At 33.9% G+C, this 16,184-nt stretch overlaps 1 protein-coding gene across 1 annotated transcript; it reads right to left on the reverse strand.

Moving 5' to 3' along the window:
* Positions 1-4,299: 4,299 nt before the first annotated feature.
* Positions 4,300-5,951, reverse strand: LOC115961496 (UDP-glycosyltransferase 83A1-like). The gene is made up of 2 exons (XM_031080472.1): positions 5,420-5,951; positions 4,300-5,186 (listed from the first exon to the last, which is right to left on the reverse strand). Exons 1-2 carry the CDS (start codon positions 5,949-5,951, stop codon positions 4,300-4,302), a joined length of 1,419 nt encoding a protein of 472 aa, XP_030936332.1.
* Positions 5,952-16,184: the final 10,233 nt, after the last annotated feature.

The raw sequence follows: 16,184 nt of genomic DNA on the forward strand, positions 1-16,184 counted from the left end.
CACATTGTTCATGTACCTTAGATCTTGTGATCATATTGTGATAGCAAACCTTGTACTTGTTTATATATATACATTTGAGGTTGTTATTAAAGTTCTTTCACCTATCTCTCCATGTGTCGTTTCTTTTCTTTCTTTATATACATGTTTCTTATACTTGTATGTAATCTATTATTTCTGTTTCACACAAAGATACCTCAATGAGTTTTGTTTCAAGTGTTTCAGAAATATAGGTTGTCAAAGTCTACTTGCCATAAACTCTCTTCTTGCAAAGTTTTTCAAGAGTTTTTATTAGGATAAATTTTATTGTATTCAACAAGTGAATATGAGTTAAGTGATTTATAACTTCTCTCATATGTTCATTTGTTTGTTGTGGTTTTGTCACGGATTGCCAAAGGGGGAGATTGTTAGGACATATGTGATTCACTTGTTAGGAACATATGTCACTATTTTATGTAATTGGCTATTCCTTTGACAAAACGCACATTACTTGTAATTGGGTAGATCTATGATGTGTTTAATACTTTAAGAAACCTTGTTTCAAGATCAAGTGTTAAACCCATGTAAGTCTATCCTAGATTCAAGTGCAGAAAGTGTTGTTCATTAAAACTCGACAGCTAGCCATCTATCGAGCCATGAAGAGCTATTGACGCCCGTAGCTCGACAGCAGCTCAACATATAGGACATCTATCAAGATTTATGAAAAACAGAATTTCAGTTCTATTTTGACTTCAATCTGTGATTATGTGTTTGGGCTTTCTTTTCTCACAATCCCAGACATATAAAAGGATTATTTTAAGGGCCGTCAAAGTGGACACAAGTTACACAAGTGTTGAGCAAAATTTGTTCAAGCAAATTGTGACCGGAGACAGCATTTGACCTAGTTCATCGTTCTTGTGTAGAAGTTGCTGTGTTTGTGCACCGTAGGGTTTCATGACCAAGCATCTTCGCAATCTTCATGTGATGAACTAAAGAACTTTGCAGCCAACAATCTTCTCTAGTTGGTGACAAAAGTCATGTACTGAGATCCGCGCAATTAGTTAGTCACATACTAGGAGCCGTGCATTACAAGGAGAGATTGTCACTACAGAATAAGTCTAATTAGGTATTGGGGTAAGGGTTCAATTGTAGGTTGGTATAAGGTACTGGGATTCCTTTACTTGTAACTGCTTGTTATGATAATAGTGAATTCTCGAGAATAGTGACCTTAAAATCACCCGGTGAGGTTTTTGCCATATAAGTTTTCCCCATTCGTAAACAAATCACCATGTCAATTTATTTTCTGTTGCATACTTAGTTTATTGGTGATTTTTTTGCACTACCACGCATTTGCATGTTAATTTGATTAATTAATAAACTTGGCTAATTAATCAATTAATCTATCACAATGGGTCAATTCGTTTTTGGCCTATCACAATGTATGATGAAGTACACCTAGGGATCTTAAAACTTCTAGAGCATGTATGTTCCAAAGTTAATGTCTTTAGTTGGTAGCTCCTCTCCTTTGTCACCTCTGTTAGATAGGCAACAAACTTGCAGTTTTCCTGGCAGACAGCTCTTACCCTTTACAGGTCATTTTTTACAAATTTGATCCCCTATCCACCAAGAACTACATATTCTGTTATAGCTTCCTTGAATTGCTTGGGTGTTGAAAACAGCATCTCTTTTTCAAAAGAAATATGCTTTACCTTAGCCACTAGCTTAAACACAGGGAACTTCTTCACTTCCTCATTTTTTTTCCCTTACCATTTCCCACATGCGTACTTCTATCATCCTCAAAAATATCATCACCATCATACCCAAGCTCATCATTAGATGATGATTCCACCAGATTGTGCAATTCCTCACTCTTATAATCAGAGTTCATTACACCAGTACCCATTTGGCCTGGTTCAACAACATCACCATCATCCTTACCATCCCAATTATCACTACTGTCTTCAATAAAGTCCCGAACACCATGGTTCAACTCTTTCTCATCATCTAGCCCATTTCCCCCACCACCACTTCCCCCACTATCACTGCCATCACTTACAATAAAGAACTCAGATGGGTGCTCAATGATAGGTTCTTTGCCTACTCTCCTTGAACCCACATGGGAAGCAACAACCTCAATGGGAACATCAGCATTAACCTCCTCAATAACAGGTTCTGCACCTACTCTCCTAATATGTACCTGTTCAGCATCCACCTCATTTGACTCATCCTCATTGTTAAAAGTTTGATCATTAGCATACATCTCATCACTATCATAAAAACTATAAAATTCACCCCCATCATGGTCATCATCATCACTATAATCACTATAATAACCCATAGGGCCTTGCTCCACTGCCAATGGCTACACACCCTCACTAACATCCTCTCCTTCATCAACTAGTATAGGATTATCTATTGGGTGCTCCACATACACATGAATCTCTTCATGAACCTTCACTAACTCTATCATGTAAATGGCATCATCATCAACAACAACCAAATGGAAGTTTGCCCTTTCTTGGTCCATACCAGGCATTGTATACCATAGCCTACTAACAAATGTGTACCCAAAGTCCCTACATATACCCTCTATCTCAACCTTGGACTACTTATCAGGGTCACAATTATCAACTACACTTACTTCACCTCCCACATATTTTTTAAGGTTCCCAGTAAAATAGCCACCATGATGCACAGATATACTGAATAGGTCATCTATTCTGCATGCCATACACTCAAAACCAATTAAACAATGCTAGTTAAAGAAAAAGAACAAAACAACTCTTATTTAAGAAAACACTACTCATTTACCAACACATCACTAAATGAAGTAGTTCACTCTGCATGCAACATACCATCAATACCAATTAAATAGTACAAGAACAATACAACACTCATTTACCAACACAGCACCTAATAAAATATTTCATTCTGCATGCAGATAACACAACACTAAATAAAGTATTTACCAACACAACACTAATCAAATAATTTTTCACAACACGACACTGACTCCAATAGTTCTGGAGTACTAAAATAGACATGCATAGTTATCAAATTATACAAAAAACCCACATACAATACTGTTAGGCTTACTTAACTCTCTTCAACAGGGGCACATAGGGAACATAGGGAACACATGGACTACAATCAAAAGTAACATACAAAAGCATACAAACACATTGTGACCCCTACTACCAAAACCAACCAACAAGCATATTGTAAAGTTGTAAATAAGGACATAGACAGAGAGAGTATATACCTTCTCACATACACAAAGAGAGAGAGAGAGAGAGAGAGAGAGAGAGAGAGTATTGCCTTCAAGTGGCAGAGATGGGTTTTGAGCGATGGTTGATGGTGATGGTGGCTTCAAGTGACAAAGCTGGTTGATGATGGTGGTTTCAAGTGACAAAGCTAGATGATAGTGGTTTCAGAGAGAGGCTGATGGTGATTTTAGGGATTCATGGTTGATTTGGGGATTTTCAATGTATACGCGCCATCTTTAGTGGGTGGTTGACTCATGTGATAAACACGTGTGAAGTAAATTGGGTGGGAAGGCCACGCGGCATGGCAGACTTGGCCACGGTGGATTTTTAATGTTTTTAAATGATTTTTAATTCTCTCCGTCAGCTACATCAACTTTCCCTATTAGTTGGCTGACAGTAAGGACTTAAACGTCACGCGTTAATTGGTTTAGGGACTAAAAGTGGTAAAAATAAAATATAGGAACCAGAATAGAAAAAGGTGCAAAATGTAGGGACCAAAAGTGTATTTACGCCAATAAAAATTTTGGGATTCAAACCCCCTACACCAAAAATCAGTTCATGTCTTGGTCTTATGATTAAGAGTAATCATTATAAAACAGATATTATAGGTTAAAATTCAACCACATCTATAAAAATAAATAAAAACCATTTAGCTAACAAATGGCTAATTAGTTTGACCGTACGCGTTGAAACAAAATTAACTGACCAACTATCAAAAGACTCCATATTGACATTATTATATATCTCACCCCCTACTCTCACTTGATATGAGAAAAAATAATATTATAAGAGATATCAAATAATTGAGTTATATGACTCTTGCCATAAAGAAAAAGAAGCTAGTTTAGCCTAAGAAGCACTAAGCTTGTTCAACTAATGATGCTAACTTTGCAATCCATTAATGAAATTCAAACCCTTACATAGGTTGGTAAACACGCACAATATTTCTTTCAATCTAAAGCTTCATTTTTATGGAACATGATTCAAAATAATATCTTAATAAGGACATACTTGAAAACACTTAGAAACAATATAACAATAACACTTTATAACATGCTTAATGCTTTAATTGTTCAATAAAGCTTTCGAAATTCTTAGAAGAGGATCCACCTTCAGTTACACTCGTTTTGGCCATTTTCTTTAGCTCCAATGAATTTCTTTTTATACCATCATCAGAGAGTAGTGTTTCTATTTTTGTTTTGATTTCATGCCTCGTGATGAGCCCATTTTCATCTGGGGTCAACCCTAAACCAATCTTCCAAACATCACATATGTAACTCCTATTATGGAATTGGTCTGAAAAGAAAGGCCAACATAGAAATCGGACTCCCATGCTTATACCCTCCAAGGTAGAATTCCATCCACAATGGCTTACAAAACATGCAATAGAAGGGTGGTCTAACACCTTCTCTTGAGGTGCCCATTCAACAATCATTCCACGATCATTTAGTCTTGTTCTAAACACATGGAAGAATTCAGCAAGTGGTCCATCTGTTATATCTGATCGGACAACCCACAAAAAAGTTTGGCCTATGAGTTCAAGACCATGTGCTAGTTCATCAAATTGTTTCTGGCTAAAGGTTGCTATGCTGCCAAAGGCAACATAAATGACTGAACCCACAGGTTGTTTATCAAGCCAGCTAAGACAAGTTGAATTCTGAGGCCAAAAGCTTCCAACATAATTGCTCAATTGATTGCCCAAAAGTAATGGGCCAACAGGTATGATCCCAGGAATTAAATCGCAGACCGCTGAGTCAAGTTCATGGAATGAGTTGCAGAGAAGCCAGTTGCATTGTTTGACATAATGGTTCACTCTCGAAGTATAATATTCAAAAAAAAAGTTTTGTATCTTTAAGTCTGCTGGAAAGCTCCAAGGCAACTCGGTGCTACTGCATGCTGGGATTTCCTTTGACAACCAGATCAAGTTGTCTTTTATTGGAGTTCCTACAGGGTGATTCAACTATTATTATTATTTTTTTTTTCCTCAAAATTAAACAAGTATATGTCACTAATTATGTGGCCGGTACATTCTCATCCTTTTTCATCTTTCTTATACCAAATATTAAATACTGAAGATGCTTGATTATGAGTTGCTCAATAAGGTTTCAACATGTAAATCAAAATCTTTTTTAATAACATAAACAAGTTAGAATTATTAATAGCAGCAAGATTTTTACCTTTAGTATCTATTATTCCATCCTCAATAAGCTTCGGGACATGAAGTAAAAAAGCCAGGTTTCCTGGTCCACCAGGCCAAACTGCCGCCCTTTTCATTCCCATCTTCTCAGCAACTTCTAGTGCCCACCCAACCCCTATACTAGCAATGACACAACTGATCTGACCATCATCATTTGACTGATTAATTTTCTCGATCAAATCCGTCAAATGGACTGGCATAACTTTCAGCATACTTTGTGTCAGCTTAAGAAAATCTTTTCGATCATCCCCAGATTCCAGCCCATCTGGGATTGAGACTAGCCTTATTGGGCTCTTCTCTTCACTCTTCACTACCATTGAAGCTTTGACTTTTGCATGTATAAACTCAGTGTTAACAAATGTGACCTTGATCCCATGATCAACAATCTTGTGTGACAACTTCATTAGAGGGGCAACATGACCCTGCCCAGGAAATGGTATGACCAGCACATGCGGTTGCCTGCCCTGGCTGTCCATGACACAAATTTTCAAAGGGATTTCGGGCTCACGCATTTTAAGAGGTATTGGTTCGATTTTTATAGCTCTTTCTCACAAACGTGAAATCGGAAGGGGGAGGAGCTACAATTAATAAAATAATATTTCTCAATAATTAATAAAACCTAAGATGCGACTTGAGGGGATAAAGTATGGGAGGTTGTGTGGGATTCCCATTTTAAGCAGGGGCTTCGCCACGTTGCCCTGAAAAAAAGAAATTATATATAATAATTTAAAATTTTTTATTTGTTTACTCTTTAAAAAAATAAAAAAATTTAGGAATATCCACACTTTTTTTATGCCAATAAAATTAAATTTTACTCCATAATTTTTTTCTACATTCAATGGATGAATGATTGTTTAGTTGTGTACATTGAAAGAAATATAACTTGTAGCATTGATAATGAGACTATCATGTAACGATTTCAAAATAGAACAAAGTTTTTCTCCAAACTAGTTTGGAAAGAAACTCTATAAACTTCTCATATATTTCTTTTTTGGGGTGTAAATTTTGAAAATCTAACCATTGAATTTCATTGTTCTTTATGTTTTTAATATGCGTATCAAATTTCGTTTAAATCGGATGTTATTTACTATTTGATCAATTAACTTATTTTTTATATACAACTTTAGATCACAAAAACTTGAAATTATAACATTTATTTGATGACATAGCAATTGATCTTTGATCTCCTTGAAATTTTGTAAGCGTTAAGGATGTAATAAAAACATGCAATCTAACGATTAGATTTTCAAAATTCACACTCAATATAAAGATATATGATGAGTTTGTATGGTTTTTCTCCAAACTAGTTTGGAGAGAAATTATCTTCAAAATATGAAAACTCATAGAAAACAATTGTAAACTTTATGTATTTGCATGTTTTCTTATTGTTGTTGTTGTCAATATATGAATTTTTTTTTTTATTAGATTGTGTAATTCATGCTTCTTGAGAAACGCCTTGAGAAAAAATTTTAGAGCCGCTACTGATTTTAAGTTTAGAATTTTTTTTTTTTTTTTAAGGGGAATGAAGTTAAAATAAAATTATAATAGACTTTTAGTTTAAATAAAATATAAATTTGATAAAATTTAGGGTAAAATATCATTTTCATTCCTAAACTTCCACAGAAGTTTGTTTTTGGTCCTTAAACTTTCAAAAATTCATTTTTGTCCCTAAACTTTGCAAAATGTTCTACTTTTCACCCTTCCGTTTATATCTGTAAACATATGGACTAAAAAGTTCTGGTGAGACAAATTTACCCTCAAAGGCTCACACCCACTGACCCCCATAACACAGTCTCAAAAATCCCCAAATCTGAAAAGGTCGTTGAAGATAACCGTTACTAAAGCAACAAAAAGACTTTGAACCTTCTTGTTATACGCAAACAAAAGACAAATTTTTTGCTTAATTGAAAGTTTCTGAAGAAGAAACCTCTCCTGCGTTGTTGAAAGTTCACTAGTGATTTTAAATATTGACTTGCTTGGTTTGGTGTGGAGGAAAAGAGAAATCTTTGAGGGATTCTTGGCTTCTTTGAGTTGGCCGAAAGTTGCTCTTGGAGGTTTGTTAGAAAATTTTGTTTTGTCGGTCTTTTGTTTTTGTTCATTTGATTTTTTTTTTTTTTTTTTTTTACCTTGAAATTTACTCTGATTGTTGTTTTGTTTTGAAGATGAGCCCATGATATGCCAAAAATTTGATATGGGTGCATGGATTTATTATTTTTCTTTTTTCAAGTTTAGTGAAGTTCATAGTTCATACTGAATCAGTATTTGATTTTGTCACATTTCTTCTTGTATTGTTTGAAATTTGTTGGTGGATTTGAGTTTAATGAGTTGTGTCTTGGTCAAAACTTTCATGTGGATTTCTCTTAATCGTCAACGGGAGTTGCCTTTGAACACTCCATCGTCGGTACTTCGTTTCCGATTTGGGGTCGCCGGTTAGGGTCGTCGATTAAGGCTGTGGACTGGCCCGTGAGATTGTGGCGTTGGAGTTTTAAGCGTTTCAAATTTGGGGATTTTTAAGACAGTTGAGGTTTTGATTGGGTTGTGTGGGTGTAAGGGTAAATTTTTCTGACTGGTAGAACTGTTTAATCTATGTGGGCTAATCATTGTGCGCCATGTGTTTATAAGTTTAAAAATAAATTAGTTTCATCAATGTTAAACGCCACATCAACATTCCATTAAGCCACGTAGGATCTAAACTAACAGACATATACGAAATGATAAAAAGTAGAACATTTTGTAAAGTTTAGGGACCAAAAATGAACTTTTAAAAGTTTAAGGACCAAAAACAAACTTTTATAAAAGTTTAGGGATGAAAATGATATTTTACCCTAAAATTTAAATGATAAAATTTTGCGTAGATTAAACTGTTGTTAATTTTATCCCATAATTTAAGAAAATATGTCCTAACAATTAAAAAATAATACTACCTCCGTCCAGTTTTTTTGTCCTCTATTCTATTTTGGTATGTTCTAAAATATTGTCTTGTTTCTAAAAATAAAAATAATTAATTTACCAATATTCCTACTTTATTTTCAAAATCATTTGAAAAGAAAATTAACAAATATTTAAAAAAATCAATCTAAGTGAAGCACCTTTTTAGTTGCCTCATTAAGAATAACTCTTTAAAAAAATAAAAAAATAAAACTGATAAATTTATATAAAGGCAGTTTTGTAAAACTTATATATTTTTATAAGCCAGATAAGACAATAAATTATGTTCCTTAAAAAAATTTGACTTTTCAAATGACAAACAAATTGAGATAGAGGGAGTAATTTAATAATTAATGACAAAAGTTGTTTATTAGGAGAAAAAATTGTTACAATGTGAGAGAGTATCTTACAAATTTATCAACTTCTGTAAATCTATACAACATGTATATCTATACATATGCATAAGTTGTAACTTGAAAAAAACAAAAAATAAATAAATAAACAAAAACATGGGGTGCAAAAGGGATTCTATATATGGAAAGTCAATTGGTGAATATATGTATTAAAAAAACGATAATAGATTTTTAGTTGGAGTGGGATTTAAATTTCTAGAACATAGATGCGTGTTGCATGTCGTAAAACACTTATTGTTACTTTAAGCAAAAAAAAAAAAAAATGATTAAAAACAAATAAGTTGGTCTCTATCTATTGAAATTTAGATGCACGTTGCATGCTTTATTATAAAAAAATAAAAATAAAAAAAAGAAACTTATAGTTATTTTACTTAAAAAAATTAACAAGAACAAATAAGTTGTTGTCTCTATCAATTGAAACACAATTTTTTGTTAAAACACTTATTGTTATTTTATCTAAAATGCATGTTGCATACTTTGTTAAAACACTTACTGTTATTTAATCTAAAGAAATTGATAAAAACAAATAAATTGTTGTCTTTATCAACTGAAACTTAGATGCATGTTGCATGTTTTGTTAAAACACTTATTGTTATTTTACCTTAAAAAATTGACAAAAACAAATAAATTGTTGTCTTTATCAATTGAAACTTAGATGCATATTATATTGTATGTTTTATTAAAACATATTGTTTTTTTTTTTAAGGTGTAAATACACTTTTGATCCTACATTTTGAGCCAATTCCCATTATGGTCCTCACCTTTTTCTCCCGGCTACAACTTCATGAGAGGCTCTCCAATCTCCATGGCCTTGTGCAGGGTATGCTATTGCTAGCACGTGTTCGCTTGCCCATAATAGGTGGTGGTCACTTACTGCCTTCATACACCAACATATACATATTTATATCAGTAGTATGCCCTTGACACTCTTTTATATGAGTGAAGTAATTACGGATTTGCTGGCTTAAACAAATCTTTGAAATAGGCTAAATCTTGTTATACACTCTTAGTAAAAACACAACTTTAATTAACCCATATGGCAGGAAAAATTGCACTGACCTCCCTAAGGTTTTATGTCATTACACTCACCTCTTCTTGATGACTAAAAAAATGAGTTAAAAATCTCAGAAAAACAAATTCAAATCCTCTATTAGAGAGTGTGAGGATGGCAGTTTAAGTTAAGGGTAGAATACGAAATTCATCATTTCTAATATAAAAAAAAAAATTTTAAAAAAAAAAAAAAAAATCAGTCATCTAAGGGAGGTTAGAGGTAAGTATTTTATTCCAGACTAGACGGGAGGTGAGTCTAATTTCTGAAAAACTCAAGAGAGATCAGTGCAATTTACTCTCATTAACTATTATAAAATAGAAAAAGTGAAAAAACAAGATACCAAAATCAGCAATGATGAGAGCAATCTGAATCAATATCATTTTGATTGGTCTTCTTATCAAGTCCTCCAGTTAACCAGGCATGACTCTACTGAGCAATAATCCCACCTAGCTTCCTTTCATCTTTTGGGTCATCACCTGTCTCCAACCCCTCACGAACTGAACAGATGGCAGTGCTGATCCTCAATTCCAATTAACATGGGTACAATGCAATCTTCATTGACATTGTCTTAAGAGTATAATTATTGTTGAGTATGTAAGCGTGAGTAAAGTCTCACACTGAATAATAATGATAAGAATGAGTAGTTAATTATATATAATTAGGCCCAAACTTATAGGTTTAAAGACTTTTGAAATAAGTAGTGTCCTTATATGTTATATTAACTATTCAATTGGAAAAGAAGTAAGGTCGAGATATGTGTACTTTGAACCCACACAAATGTGCATTCCACAACACAAGCTGTGAGAGACCACGACCGCGACCTCGGCCCACTTCTACCTTGGGCCAAACCAACATGAATGGTTGAGATCTTGTTCGTGTCCCTCATGGTGGTGATTCAACTTAATATATATTTCGTTCTAAATCAAGGGTTTTGAATGAAGTTACCACTTATTTTATTGGAAAATTAAGAAAACCATAGATAAATAAATAAAATGTCTAATTTCATTGGTTTGATAAAAATGTACATCAATTTGAATACAACTTAAAACATTACATGGCTGCAGTCCTAGATATAATCTAAGAGAAAATTTACATGGCTTTGATTCTAGTAACATTCTACAAAGATGATACTTGCATAAAACCTTAATCTAAGAACCCGTAATCTAAGTTTAAATGTTAAGTTACAAGGTGAGAAGGTGTTCACCGCTAGATAAAATCGATTCACCAGGCTATGGTGACCAATTAACATGTCACATCCCCAAATAAATAATGTGCTATAAGCAAACAAGTGCATGTCAAGATTGAAAAGAAGGGGATGGTGAACATGCCATAAGAAGATGATTTGAAATTTAAAAGAAAAACATGTGATTGTTTGTGATTAGTGATGATCATGGACCTCTGATATAAAAAATTATGAGAGAATGGAAAAATAAACATGTTATTGCATGTAATTAATGGGAATCAAAGATTAACCATGATTAATTTTATCTCATGAACTACATATGAACAAATTAATATCACAAGAACATCACTAACATGCTTTGATCCTAGTTACCATGATAACATCACCACAAAATTTGTTTTTATTCTATCATAATAGCACTAAAACATAACAACACTAACATGCATAAAATTAAAAATAAACAACAAGGGGGGGGGGGGGGGGGGGGAGTTCTCTAGAACCGTAAAATAGGAGCAATGAAATACTTAGTCGCAATCCAAGACTAGGAAGGTTGAATGCACAATGACCATTATTTTTTTTCTTCCACTAGAGATCTAGAAGAGTGGACTGCCTTGAACTCTGAATCCCCCATATATTTAAAGAGCATAAGAAGACTCTAGAAAGGGTGTAGGTGCATGGTTTTAAAAACCGAACCAAGAACCAAACCATTTTAAAAAAAATTTCCGGGTCAACCCAGTTTTCACTGGTTTTAGGGGTTTTTACCGGACCAGACTAGCTCTTGATTCCCGACTGAATCAGTCAGACCAACTAGACCAGTCTGGTTTTTAAAACAATGGGTAGGTGGGCTAACTCGGATTTTGGGAGCTTTGAATTCAAAATTTGAAGTTGGAGGGAAAAAAGGAGCTAGAATTTGGAATTTTGTGTCAATTGGTTTCAACACTTGGATATTGCCCTATGTCTACCGATCAGTAGATGGAGTAGCAAAGCCAATGCTAGCCTACGTTTTTATTCTTTTTTTGTATAAAAATTTAGGTAAAACTAGGATTCTTGCCAATTTCTGGCCAAAGTACATTGACTTTAGTAATAATAACCCTTAATTATTGCCTAATTATCCAGTATCCCTTTTAAAATATTATTTAACCAATCAATTAGGGATTATTAATGTTTGACAATATAAATTGTCCAATGTGTTCTCCCCCATGATTATTTTCAGTCAAATCCAAAAAGATTGTGACACGTCATTTATTTTTAAGTTATTCCTTATGAAACCAATCAAAATCAATTTTTCATAATTACACGTGATTAGATTAAATCATGCAAATGCATTCAACCATTGAAATTTGATTTCACAATATCTTTCAATCCAATGGTTCAATGGGAGCTCATGGCATATCATTTTGATCGTTAAGTTTTAAGATTTATTTTGAATTGAGATCTAAATTTATCTTGGACAAAAACAACAAAAACACAAACCCAATTCAATATCATTAGTAAACCCAGCACATCCCCAAATTTTATGTCTTATGCACCACGCCAAAATTGAAGACTTCAACAGATCCACTCGATGACTCGGCTTCTCAAGTTCGAAATCTCAGATCTTTAGTCACTGTATTAGTATTGGGAAGTTGCAAGGATCAGTTGGATTTGAAGGGATTTTGATCTAATGGTCTTTGTTTGTTTCGAATTTTTCTAGTTCTGAAATTTATGGATTTGTTTTCCAGGTTTGATATTTGTGGATAGTTTGATTTTTCTTTGTTCGTGTGAACTTCTGGGTTTGTGTTTGGTTTCTCAAAAAACATAAGAAAATGGAAGAAAAGTTCAGTGTTCTTCCGAAAAAAAAAATGAAAAAAAAAAAAAAAAAAAAGGTGTGGCTGTGTGGTTTGAAATTGAAATCTAAACTCAATTTTGAAGTTTTAAAGTTGTGTGGGGGGTTTGATTTTTTGGATTTGTTCATATTTAATTTTGTTTTCATGTGGATGTTAATTTTTTGGATTTTAAATTTTCTGGGTTTGTGTTCTTGTTGTTTTTGTTCAAGATAAATTCAGATCTCAATTCATGTTATTTTTTGTTTTTGATTCTGTTTTTTATTTTGTTAAATTGAGAAGTTAATTTTTAAAATTATATGTTGACGTGGATGCTAAATAAAATTTTTTTAATATTATTTTTAACGGCCACGTCAACATTTACGGTGCTAATAGTGCACTTTGTTTGCCATGTAGGATATTTTCGTTAAGTAAGTAATGGTAGGGACTAAAATGGAATGTTTTTTTCATTTAGGGACTAAAAGTGATAAAATAAAATGTAGGGACCAAAATAGAAATAGGGTCAAAATGTAAGAACTAAAAGTGCATTTATGCCAACTTTTTTTTAATCACCCAAGAGAGGTCAGTGTAAATAGTTTGCATTTTAAGGGAGGTGTGTGTTTTATTCCAACTAAATGGGAGTTGATTGTAATTTCCAAAAAAAATCTCGAAGGAGACCAGTGTAATTTTTCTCATTAATTATTATAAAATAGAAAATGTGAAATGACTTTTTTTCCATTTCTTCTTTGACACCAAATATTAAATACTAAATATGCTTATTAATTGAGTTGCAACATCTAAAGCAAAATAATTTTTAATAACAAAAACAAGTTGAATTTTTAATAGCTAAATATTAGATCTAAGTTGTGTTAGGTTCAAGGTAATTTTCAACGATCCCAGGAATTCTTGAATTCTCGGGCATTCCTATTTGGTTGCAAACAGCTTAAGAAAATTAATTGCCCAAATTTATTACAACAAAAGACACATTGAGAGTAGGTTTTAGTTAACTCAAATTGTAAAATCTTTTGTCATCAAATAAAAAAGGCGTAAATGCACTTTTGGTCCCTACATTTTTCACATTTTTCTATTTTGGTCCCTACATTTTATTTTTACCACTTTTAGTTCCTAAACCAATTAACGCGTGACATTTAAGTCCTTACCGTCAGCCAACTAATGAGGAAAGCTAATGTGGTTGACAAAGAGAATTAAAAATCATTTTAAAACATTAAAAATCGATTGTGGCCATGTTTGCCATGCCACATGGCCTTCCCGCCCGATTTACTTCGCAAGTGTCCTTCACGTGACCACCACTACTACGTTAATCTCCCAAATCAATACTAGAAAACCCAAAATCTCCCAAATCAATACCAAAAACCCTAACAACAAAAAACATTCCTCACCTCCACCCATATAGCTATTCCTTGAAGCTTAGACCAGAACGGAAGCAAGCTCTTCAACAAGTTCCAACGTGAGGAGGAGAACACCAATGAGGTGTTACTGTAATCAAAAACCTGTCCCAATTGTGTCATGGACATCAGAAAATCCTGGCAGAAGATTCTACGGCTGTCCAAACTACTGGGTAAATTGTTTAAGTGGGCTTTACTACATTAATTAATTTAAGTATTTTGTTTCTACAATAGTTTATGGGTTTTCATTTTCTAAGCATTATTTGCATTTCAGGTGGGGCATAAGTGTAGGTTCTTCCAATGGCGTGATGATGAGACATGTGATCGTGGTAAGGTGCTTATCGCACTGAAAAGGTAGAGGATCATCACACTTAAGGCTGAGGTTGCAAGCTGCAAGAAGAGAGAGATGTATTTAGTTGTGGCTGTGGCATTGTTAGTGGTAATGTGTGTAGTTCTATGTTTGGTTAGGTAATATATGTAGTGTTGGCAGTGTTAATGTATGTATGGTTGTATGTAGGGTTGGCAATGTTAATGAGATAGGGGTGAGTAAACTATTGCTATGTTTGAGCACCATCTGCTGTGTGAAGCAACAAGTGTTGTTGCTGGTATGTGCTACTACTGCTGATGCTGTGTGCTGCTGCTGTTGATGCTGCTATTGTAATTAATATTGTTAACAAGGCATTAGCAAGGCTGGCAATTTAAATGTATGTAGGGTAGTGATTGTTATGGGCATTATTAGGGATGGTAGTGGTAGTGGTGATGTATGTAAGGCAGTGTTAGTTTATATTGGGTTGGTAGTGTGTACAATTTTTGTATGAGATGTGTTTAGCCATGTATTACCTCCTGGTAATTTTGTGCTCCTGCCAGTTATTAGCAATGTAACCCACTTCCCTATGAAATGAATACACTTTTTGTGCCCATGTAAATGTAAATTCTTATTTGTTTGCATCTACCTATGAATTCCACAATGTGAATGAAATGAATACACCTATTGCAAAAAATAACTGCATTACAAATTCATTAACTACTAAAAATAACAAACTCAATATTAACCAGAACAAGATCTATTTTGAATACAAATACATTATCTGCCTCTCATTGACGTGAGTACCAAAAGTATGCCAAGATATATATGTTCAACAACTGCTATCACTGCCATCACCTACAATAACTGCCTCACTGCCATCACTTACAATAAAGTTCACATGAGGGTCAACTATATTATTACTATGTATTCCAAAACAGGACACAAGATTCAATATTAAACTAAACAACACAAATTGAATAGAAATACATCTTCAACTTATCATTGACTACTACTCATTAGTATGAGTATTAAAGCAGGACAAAGGGTTCATTTTTAAACAAAACAACACCTACTATCATCACCAGAATTGCACAAAACACATTGGCATTATTCAACTACAACACTAACTACCACAGTTAACCCAAAACACCAGTTGGTACACAATCCCCATAATTACATAGTTAAGCCAAAATAGGGCATTGTTCCATAGTTAACCCTATCACCGTGAATACACAAAACAAGTGACCCTCATCAACAAAAGGAAAAATCAACTTCTTGCTCTCTTCATTTCCTTGAACCCTGCACAGATGATTGACTCCCAACATGTCTGATTGCTTCCATGTATCTGGATGCATTCTTAGAAGCCTTCAGAGTCTTTGATGTGACCACCTTTTCTTTTACTGCCTTGAAGTTGGGTTACTGCTGTTGGAGCAATGATGTGCACCTGATTGGTGTGGTGCACTTGGTGTGGAGCTATGCTGCTATGTATAAGAGTGGATGAATGTGCCTCTACTTGCTTCAAATGGATTAGATTGGGGCATACTGGTCTAATATGGTGCAAACTGAGTGGCTGACCTTGTCCTGGACTGGGATGGAGCACCTGGTCTAAATTGGTATGGTGCACTTGCAGTAGATGGGTTATGCATGCTAAATTG

The sequence above is a fragment of the Quercus lobata genome, chromosome 9, assembly GCF_001633185.2.
Source record: "Quercus lobata isolate SW786 chromosome 9, ValleyOak3.0 Primary Assembly, whole genome shotgun sequence".
NCBI classification, from domain to species: Eukaryota; Viridiplantae; Streptophyta; class Magnoliopsida; order Fagales; family Fagaceae; genus Quercus; species Quercus lobata.

Bases quoted from the DNA above. Each gene is read 5' to 3' on its own strand.
- LOC115961496 (XM_031080472.1), bottom strand. From the start codon at position 5,951: ATGCGTGAGCCCGAAATCCCTTTGAAAATTTGTGTCATGGACAGCCAG. The intron at 5,187-5,419 runs GTAAAAATCTTG...ATCACCCTGTAG, and splicing joins TGGAATAATAGATACTAAAG to GAACTCCAATAAAAGACAAC.